The sequence below is a fragment of the Sesamum indicum genome, linkage group LG1 (genome assembly GCF_026168435.1).
Source record: "Sesamum indicum cultivar Baizhima isolate 11 linkage group LG1, ASM2616843v1, whole genome shotgun sequence".
NCBI classification, from domain to species: domain Eukaryota; kingdom Viridiplantae; phylum Streptophyta; class Magnoliopsida; order Lamiales; family Pedaliaceae; genus Sesamum; species Sesamum indicum.
Genome location: NC_142657.1, coordinates 12,994,973 through 13,004,647, shown reverse-complemented (window position 1 = coordinate 13,004,647; position 9,675 = coordinate 12,994,973). Strand labels below are relative to the sequence as shown.

General features: G+C 37.5%; 1 protein-coding gene across 5 annotated transcripts; it reads left to right on the top strand.

The window, feature by feature from the left end:
• Positions 1–988: 988 nt before the first annotated feature.
• On the top strand, positions 989–8,337 carry LOC105159615 (cyclin-dependent kinase F-4). 5 transcript variants are annotated; one of them, XM_020692676.2, is made up of 19 exons: positions 989–1,338; positions 2,427–2,687; positions 2,788–2,839; positions 2,948–3,534; positions 3,620–3,698; positions 3,823–3,891; positions 3,971–4,060; positions 4,151–4,289; positions 5,017–5,119; positions 5,198–5,250; positions 5,327–5,393; positions 5,762–5,870; positions 6,227–6,295; positions 6,486–6,554; positions 6,682–6,745; positions 7,135–7,248; positions 7,413–7,444; positions 7,573–7,654; positions 7,917–8,337. In XM_020692676.2, exons 4-19 carry the CDS (start codon positions 3,527–3,529, stop codon positions 8,138–8,140), a joined length of 1,371 nt encoding a protein of 456 aa, XP_020548335.1. In that variant the 5' UTR covers positions 989–1,338; positions 2,427–2,687; positions 2,788–2,839; positions 2,948–3,526; the 3' UTR covers positions 8,141–8,337. The 5 variants fall into 5 exon arrangements, with proteins under 5 accessions (XP_020548335.1, XP_020548333.1, XP_011075034.1 ...); XM_020692674.2 differs by having other exon boundaries at positions 989–1,359; XM_011076732.3 differs by having other exon boundaries at positions 990–1,359; positions 6,230–6,295.
• Positions 8,338–9,675: the final 1,338 nt, after the last annotated feature.

The window sequence follows — 9,675 nt, the reverse complement described above, 5'->3', positions numbered from 1 at the left end:
ATAGAATATTTTTCATCTATTGTCCACCAAACCTTTCATGTCAAGACCTAACTACATCACATACATTTATCCATTTTCCTTTTTTTTCCCCCCCATTAAAATTTAAAGATCTTCAAAAAGTTAAAATAATAATAATAAGTAGATAAACTTAATTTAATTTTAAAGTAAGGATAAAAATTACAGCGAATTTTCCTGATATTTGCCATAATTATAAATATTTTATTATTATTTGAAAAAATTATAAATACTCATGATATTAACGATCGTCTAACAAATACCCCCATAATGAACCGTCACGAGGGAGTATCTAAAATAATTATAATTATGACAAATGTTAAAAAAGTCCGCAGGGTAATTATGTTAAGATATCAATATTTAAAAAACAAATTGATTAATACATCAAATAAAGAATTGCGATAAATTCAATATAAAGTGAGACGAATATCTAGACATCTAAATTTATGACAGCGCACATTTTTACGAGACCTCAACATTAACCATTTTGTTGATATTTTATTTTACATTTTTCCTACGATATAAAATAATAATACGGATGTATCGCAATTTATTTGTTGACGGCCATTGTAAATATTTAATTTCAACAAAAACATGAAAAATAAAATGATCCCTCTTACCTAAAATAAATAGGTTATGGGGCCGAATCCAAATGGCAAATTTTAGCCGATCAGAATTTAGTTAAAAAAATCCGCATTTTTCAGTTAGAACTATATAATTCGAATTACATGGATACAATCGAATCATTTCTTTTAAATATATTTATTTACCAATGGCAGTACAATTTATGATCGATCAAATTAAAATGGAAATTTACGCAGAGGAAGAGAGTGAAAAACGGGATACGTTTTACTATACGAACAATATAAAATATAATTAAAAATAATAATTAAAGTAGGGATAGGTGGTACATTGGATGAATATAGTATATAACAATAAAGAAGAGGAGAAAAATTGTTTAGAGGGGGGAGGGGAGAAAAATAAAAGAGAGAGAGAGTGAGAGGAGAGGGAAGAAAAAGGAAGTGATTTAAAGTGATTGGGATTCTCATTCTCATTCTCCCAATAATACAAAGGAAAGGAAATTTTAGGATTCCCAAACCTTTTCCAATTCTTTTTCTACCCTTTTTCCTATTCGGGAGCAGTATGTATAATAATACCAATCCCCACTCGTATATATACATCATCTCTCATCATTATTACCGAATCATCATCTCAGTAATATATAGAGGCGGTGGCTTCGAGACCCCAAAAATATCGTAATTAGGACCCGGGAGAGAGGGAGGGAGAGAGAAAGAGTGGCATCTCTGGGTTTCTTCTCTGTAGGTAATGCCGTTTTTCCTACAGGTATATGGGTTTTTTTTTTTTTTTTTTTATGGCTTTGATTTTTTGTTTCTTTTTTTCTTTTTGTGGGTTTGTGATGTGTGGTGTTTGTTTTTGTGTTTTGATTTGTGGTGTGGTGTGGTGTGGTTAGATCTGATCTTGATTTGTTGGATTGGTGTTTCGGGATCTGGGGAGGGTTTTCCCGTTTGATTTAGGGTTAGGGTGTTTGATTTCGTTGTTTTGAATGTTCGGACGTCGGAATCTGATCGATTTGGTTTGATGTTTTTGTAATTCGGGTTGTCTCGTTTTGGATGTTTTTGTGTTATGAGGGGGGATGGATTTATAATATGGCCAGGGTTTGTATGATGTCTCTTCAACTTTCAATTAGTGGAGTGGAAAACTACTTTAGGAACCAAACCGGGGTAGGACTTGTGTATTATATATGAAGCAATCTGTTTGATGGGGAAAACGAGTAGAAATACATTGTTGAGTTAGGGAATTGTAACTTGGGTAGGCTAAATTGTTGTGGTTGTATGAAGTGCTTCTTTGGTATATGAATGAACTCGAAGCATCCTTTTCCCTTTTATGTTTTTATTGGAGGAATTTGAGAAATTATGTTAATTCTATGATGTAAGTTGGAGATTTGGAGTAAGTTCTTCTGTATTATTCGGTTGCTTTAAGCTGAGTTTATTAGATTGTGCTTTGTTAGGATCTTATGTTTCTACACCCAGGTGAAAATTTGTTGCATATGTGTTAGTTACAGATGGGTTGATTGCTGTGAGTAACAGTTGTAGTCAATCTGGTGTTGATCAATATGCCGACTATAATGAAGAAACCTTGTAGTGTGGCTTTATGAGACAGAACGAATTTGAAATTCTATTATTGGAATTTATGAAGCTGATTATACAAACATGGGCCTTGTGTAATATAGGTCATCATATTCCTCTGTGTAAGATCATGCATATGTGCGCTATAGCCTATGCTGTAGCTTGTTGCCAAATATCTGAAGTTAAATATATGGTTCCTGTTTGTTTCGCAGTTCATTGATTCTCCGATCTCTCACTTCAAAAATCTTTTCCCTGTGCTATCAGGTTGTGTTAAATCACGAATTAAAGGGATTAATATTATCTAGGACATGGAGCAAATTTGCCTCTGGTCAGAATGCTACAAGCGACGGGTTTTTCCATTCCAGGAACTTCATGATTGGCGGTTTCTTATCCGTGGAGATTTTCTTCTTGTTTCTTTTGTCAATTGCACTTAGTGAACAGCTTATCTTAAATGATCAGTACAGGAGGCCAAATGCGTATTTCTTTTAAGATAGATGTTGGATCCTCTTTAGTGCTCTTGTACAAGTGAGTTGCACACATTAATAATTTAATATACAGTGGACACTGGTTATGCTATCTATCAGGTTACTGTGTTGACCTTCTTGTGCAATTTTATTTTTGCTAGTGCATTGACGATACAACATCCATTTGAGATCTGCTGGGAAGCAATTTCTGAGGTATTTTCTATTCCGTATTTTCTCACTGATCGTTTAAGATTTTGAGCTTTTGGGATTCTGACACAATGTGATTGTGTTTTTCTTTTCCTTTCTTTGGTTTAACCTCAGGACTCAAGTCTGCAAGTAGTAGAAGGGAGTTCAGTGTGCCTTTAAGTATTAGGTAGCTTGTTGCACTGTATTTGTGCAGTGTGTTGTTTTAGAAAAGGTCAGGCTTTCAACTACTGTGTGATGATGGCCTGTTGACAGCGGTAAGATTTGGTTGATTGAAGATTTGCATCGGACTCAGTATCTTCGCATTGTTGGAAACTTTGGTTGACTTACCATGTCTTAAACCCATAGTTGTAGTTAATGGCGCTAGTACTTGATGTTATCAGTCAGTGTTGACTTGTAGCAAGATGTTCTACAGTTTTGCGACCCCACTGCCGTTTCGTCCTTGTCTTTGTTTTGAGAATTTTGATTTGGTATACTTTATAAATAAGGCTGTGAAGCCTGCCCATCATAGTGCCTTAGGTCTTCCACATATTGGAGTAGAGCCAAAGAATTGGTGGTGGATTTTGTCGAATTAGCCAGGCTTTTGATAGTTATTGCTTACTGTTGTTTAGTGTGTGAAGACTTCACTAGTTTTGTTGCGTCCTCGTCTGTTTTCTAATCAATAGTGTCACGTCACGTGCAGTTGAAATCGCAACAATGGAAAGGTACAATTCTTTGGCAATATCATATTTTTACAGATATTGTCACTTTCTTTTTCAATTGGTTCAATTATCATAATGGCTGATGCAGGTACACAATCATTAAGGAAGTTGGTAATGGTACCTTTGGAACTGTCTGGCGAGCTCTAAGTAAGCAGTCTGGTGAAGTGGTAGGTGCATTGATTGTTTAGACACTTGTTTCTTTTGAAGAACAAGCTTCTTTCTCTCACTGTCAAAGTAGAAGTCCATGAAATTTAAAGTTTTGTAATCAGTTCTAATCAATTGCTCTGACAGGTTGCAATAAAGAAAATGAAGAAGAAGTATTATTCATGGGAAGAATGTATAAATCTGAGAGAAGTCAAGGTGACAAATTTTTTGCTTTATCTTGATGTTTAAAGCGTAACATTTTATTCCAGAAAAATGACGGGCTCCTTGTTGGCAGTCACTAAGGAAAATGAACCATCCGAACGTCGTAAAGCTCAAGGAAGTAATCAGGGAAAATGATGTATTATACTTTGTCTTTGAGTACATGGTATGCATCACTTTCGTAGATTTGACTTCTTCTTTGGAAACTTTTTGTTCTAAAAAAAGTATATATCAATGTATTTTGTTGCAATCTCAGGAATGCAATCTATACCAGCTCATGAAGGACAGAAGAAAACTTTTTTCAGAAGTTGAAGTGAGAAACTGGTGTTTCCAAGTCTTTCAGGGTCTCGCATACATACACCAGCGTGGATATTTCCATCGTGACCTTAAGCCAGGTTGTTAGTGTTTGGATTTTCTACAATTCAAATGATAATACTACAGGATTGTCCATCCTCTCACATGTGCTTACTACCATGTAATGATGGGATATAATTTGAAACATATACAATATTTTTACTATTATACCTATTGGCTTAATGCTTTGGTTAATGCCCCCCAGTTCTCAGTGTTAAGTTATTAATGTTGAACGATTCTCTTCTAAGTTTTTAGATGAGTTAGTTGTTTAACATGGTACCAGAGCCATGCTGAGCAAGAGGTCGTGGATTCGAATCCTATTTGCCACCCATTTATATAAAGAATGGTTTCATGTGCATGATTTGTATGTAAGGGGGGACGTGTTAAGAAATTAATATTAAGTGATTGCCCTTTCTAACATCTAACGCTTTATATGAGGTGATCGATTAACACTTATTAGTTCTCTTTGTTTATTCTGATTCTGTAGTAGATTTTACAATATTCAATTGCGTGTAGAATGCTTTATCATGCCAGAAGTTTTTCTTGTTCAAGAATGATCACTTTTGGGTCCTATCTGAGATAGGTAAAAGGGTTTTTGATTCTAATGTTGGTTGCCTACTGGACTGTGCATATTATCAGTTAACTATATGTTCTATCTAGAGTTTGTTCTGTTGACTTGCCACTTAAGTCTAAATAGTTCTGCAGAACTCTGCTGTTTGTATTTTCTCAGCATGTCTTTTGCATTTACTTTGGTGTTGCTTGTGACAGAGAACTTGCTAGTATCAAAGGATATTATAAAAGTTGCTGATTTTGGTCTCGCTCGTGAGATCAATTCCCGACCTCCATTCACTGAATATGTCTCAACACGCTGGTGGGTGGTTATCCATCGCCTCTCTGTTTATTTTTGTTGTAGAGTCTTGTTACAGATATTTAATTGTTTATTTTGCAGGTACCGGGCCCCTGAAGTTCTGCTTCAGTCACCATTATATGGTCCTCCTGTTGGTGGGTAGTTGCCTAAATCATCTGCTCTTTACTTCCTCTCCTGTTCTTTTCTAAATGATGTTAATACTTCTTTCAGACATGTGGGCAATGGGTGCAATAATGGCTGAAATATTCACACTTCGCCCTTTATTTCCGGGCTCAAGGTATAATTGCTGTTGATGGCTGGAAACATCGTTTCTTGCTTTTCTAAATTGAAATTAGATAGAAGGTGATATCCGCCTGAAAACTGTGTGTTGGATTGATATGTGCGTTCTCATTGTCTCATAGTCAGTGAAGTTGCATGCTGTTAAGAATAACTTCCAACATTTGGGACTCCTGGCTTGTGGGACTGTCTTCATGCTTTTACCCTTTGGAAAGCTAAAATGTGCTCATTGTTGCAATTTACTATCAGTGAATGCAAGCAGAAAATGCACTCATGCTTGAAATTTAATCTCACTAGATGCTTCTTAGTTTTTTCCTTTTTATGACAATTCTGAAGCAGATGATTTGTGCTCTTTATATTTGGGTGCAGTGAGGCAGATGAGATTTACAAGATATGCTGTGTGATTGGCAGCCCAACCCAGAGTGAATGGCCTGAGGGCCTTGAACTTGCCAGTGCTATCAATTTCCAGTTCCCTCAAGTGAGTAGTGCATATTCCTTTCGTGTCCCGTATTTCTGAAGGTGGTGTTTTTTGTGTAATTTTGTAATTGCAATGTTATTTTTCTTCTCTGTTCCCGTAATAAGAATGAATATGGTAGGAATGAATAGGCTTCAAGTTATCATCTTCTTGGAAAAATAAAGTTACATGCTGCTTGTGATGCTTGTCATTTAGATTATCTAAATACGCCTCATATTACTAATGGCTAATGGACTTCAATCATATACACTCTTCTGAAATTGTTAATTATATCTTTAGGTGTATAGTGTTTTCTTTTTCTTTGGTGAATAGTTTTCACAACTACCATTTAATACTTGTCCTTTTGTCCATCAATATAGCAGGTAGCCGCAGTCGATCTTTCTATGCTGATACCAGGTGTCAGTGAGGATGCTATTAGTCTTATTGCAGTAAGCACACTTAGCCTTTTGATGCTCTACATCTCCTCCGTAAAACTTGCTTCTGAGTTTTACATTCAGGTCCTACAGCCTTGAATGTAGTTCTTTGTGGTAGAAGCGGACTTGTTGAAATATCATGCTATGGCTTTTCTTTCCCTTTCCAGAACTTATAAGATCTCTTTCATGTTTGTGCTAAATATAGTCACTGTGTTCATGGGATCCGTCCAAGAGGCCAACAGCTGTGGAGGCCCTTCAACATCCTTTCTTCCAGGTGGTGTATTTATTTATATTTATTCTGGAAAAATCTTAATGAAAGTTGTACATGTTAGATAGGAATTGTTTTAGGTTCAGTATAGTGGAGTTTTCAGATGAGAAAAATGTCGTTTATAATGTCGCAGAGTTGCTTTTACATCCCACCGTCCCTGCGTTCTAAAGCTGCTGTTGCAAGAACACCTCCTTCAGGTCAGTATTTATGAGTTCTGCTCTTTATATATTTGTCCCACTAAGGGAAGTGAACATTAGGGGAGTGATTGCTATAAGACAATCCAAATTCCATAAATTTGTGGTTTGCTTGTGAGATAAGAGAAAAATCTTCAATTTTTTTTGGGCCTTACTGTTTCTCACTTTGAAGATGAGACTTAATCAATTCTAATAATTTGTTTTCTCTCTTACCTAACACCTTTTATTCATCATATAATCTATAATCATTACATATTTATTTCATATCCAAACACATGTCAAAAGTGATTCTCATCTTTAGAATATCTATATCTCTCTTTTATCTTAACGATACAATATCTCACAAACAAGATGACAAAGCAATCACCGGCTAGGATTTTGTTTTCATGCAGTTGGAACTAGGGGTGTTATGGAGCAAAAATGTGGTAGGAGATATCCTGCGAATCTGTCGAACCCAAAGCCCATAAATAGCTTTGCTTATGCCAAATCTCAGGCATCTTTGACAGGTATAGCCTTTTCTACTTATTTGTGTAATACTATAGCTGCTGTCAGCTAGATTCTGGAACTTTAATGTAAATCAAGTAATAATTACGCGGAGCTTGTTTACTGACTATTTGTTTGGTATTTACAAACGCATCTGAGTTTGACCTAGTTCTTTTTTTTTATCCAGGTGTGCAAAGGAAGTTGGACCTGAACAATCAGGTGGGTTCAAATTATAGTTGTACCTTAGTAGGTTTCTATGGTCTTACAAAGGGAAATTTTGTACATTTGTTAATTTGATGAAAATTCATTTGTAAAAGTTTGTTCTTCACTTCCGATTTACTGTGCAGGACGCCACTAAAAATGGCACTAACCAGAATTACTATGTGAAGCAGCAATCCAAGTATCGGCCACCTGGGATGAATGGTCCATGTAAGTCTAGATATCTATATCCTGATTCAGTTGTTGCTATCAAGTTGGGAATGTGCAACCGCGCCATTTAAATTTATCCAGAAATTAGCATGATATAAACCCTCTCTCTGATGATTGGCAAATTTTATTTTGTGATTCTGCTATCCGTTTGCTCTAGGATATTTCTATATGAAAACGTATTAAATACAGAGTATGTTGGTCAGTAATCTGAAGCATATTGTTTTGTGTTAAAAATCTAAGTAGTTTATTATTTATGTCTCAGCAGCTGGTAATATGGGAAAGTCCCGTGGAGTTTCTGATGTAGCGGACAAGTTGGCAAACATGACTGTGGGATCAGGCAGGCCATTTGCAAAGCCGTCAGTGCCTCCACCTATGAAGGCTGGAGGATGGCATGAGCATTCTGATATGTTTGTTGGACGACAATCACAAGAACTTCTGCAAGAACTTCTTCCAGGAAGATCTTATACCAGGAAGGTGGCGGGCTAAGTAAACACGCTGTTGTGCACCTAGTAGGATAAAATAAATGTGTCCATTTGGGCCGACGTACTCTTCCGTCTTTTGTCTAGAAATATTAACTGTCTGTTTCTTTGTGACGTTTTGTTCTTCTATGTTGGGTTTGTTTGATTGACTGTTTTGTTGGAATAATGATACTCAGCTAATGAAAGCTTTTGGATTATCTGTAACCACTTACTAGCAGTTATCTGGGCAAATGCAAATTCATCATTGTGTGGGTATAGATGCTGTGATGGTGTGCCGGTCTTTGTGCATTGCTCGAATGATTATTTTGGTATGGATACATTACCCACGTGTCATGGGCGAACTCCTTTATCTCGTAGATTTTTTTGCCCGATGGGGCGTTTTAAGTTACATCCAACCCTGATCAGTCTTAGTACATCTCGAGTCTAACTGACTGTCCATCTCGTGTTTTGACATTGAAGTTGTCTAGCACGACATTTGAACTTGTGTTGCACCTCGTGCTCATGCACTTGCCTATTCAAAATGCTTATGTTTGTTGAGGTTGTAGGTGCAGTCTTTGCGTGTTCTTGAGGTCGGCCCTAACGAACTAGTCTGCCGCCATGCGTCTTACCCATAATCTCGATACCTGCTAACGCATCCCTCGATGGCAAGGAGCATTTTCGCTCCGCCTTGACATTACAGACTCCGTTAGCCCGCAATGCACCTCTTAAGTCCAACGCTCACTTGGCGCACCGGCGGCGCATACCTTCGTCGTGGCCGTCTTCAATGCCTTGATCGAGTAGGACCGCTTCATAAGTCTGAGGCCCATTCTATATGCCAACGTCTCTCATTGATCCCATACGTCATGTCTACTTGTCTTTTGGCGTAGCTTCAAAATTTGCCTACATTGCGGCGGCGTCCTTGACCACTTATCTTGGGCAAAGGACCCATGTGTACGGCTAGAACCAAATAGGGCATGCTACGAGTTAGATCACAAGGCATTAGAGTGTTTGTCTCGATCTTCGTATGAGAGGTGTTGCCCCTAATTTCCTGCAGCCCGCAAGTCAACCCTGCGCGTCACATGGAACCTCTCGGTTGCTTTTGCTTAACATAGGTCGTCCTGACCCTAACATTTTATGAATTCTAAACACTCGTTTGAGATGCCTAGAGCTGGCTCTTGAAGACCCTCACATGCCCCCAAGAGAATGCTCATTTAGTGCCATCGTGCACAGGGAAAGCTGGTTGGAGGTTACCATTGCATGCCTCCCTATATAATAGGCTTAAAAATATTTTTTCTTGTTCCAACATTGAAATGGCAGAGGAGTGCACCTTTTCGCATCTCACTCGTCTGACGTCCAAATCACGTGCGCTTGAACGGTTGCGTAGCCTACAACTTTTAAATCATAACTCTAGTGTTTTGATCCCATACGATCATCCACGCCACTGCACTGGTAGACTTCAAACATCATCGTTGTTTCCTGCACAATCAGAACCGTCTAACTCTGAAACATCTTGGAGGTGTTTCAAACACACCTAGGATCTCGCCATTGAAACAGTTTTGCAAT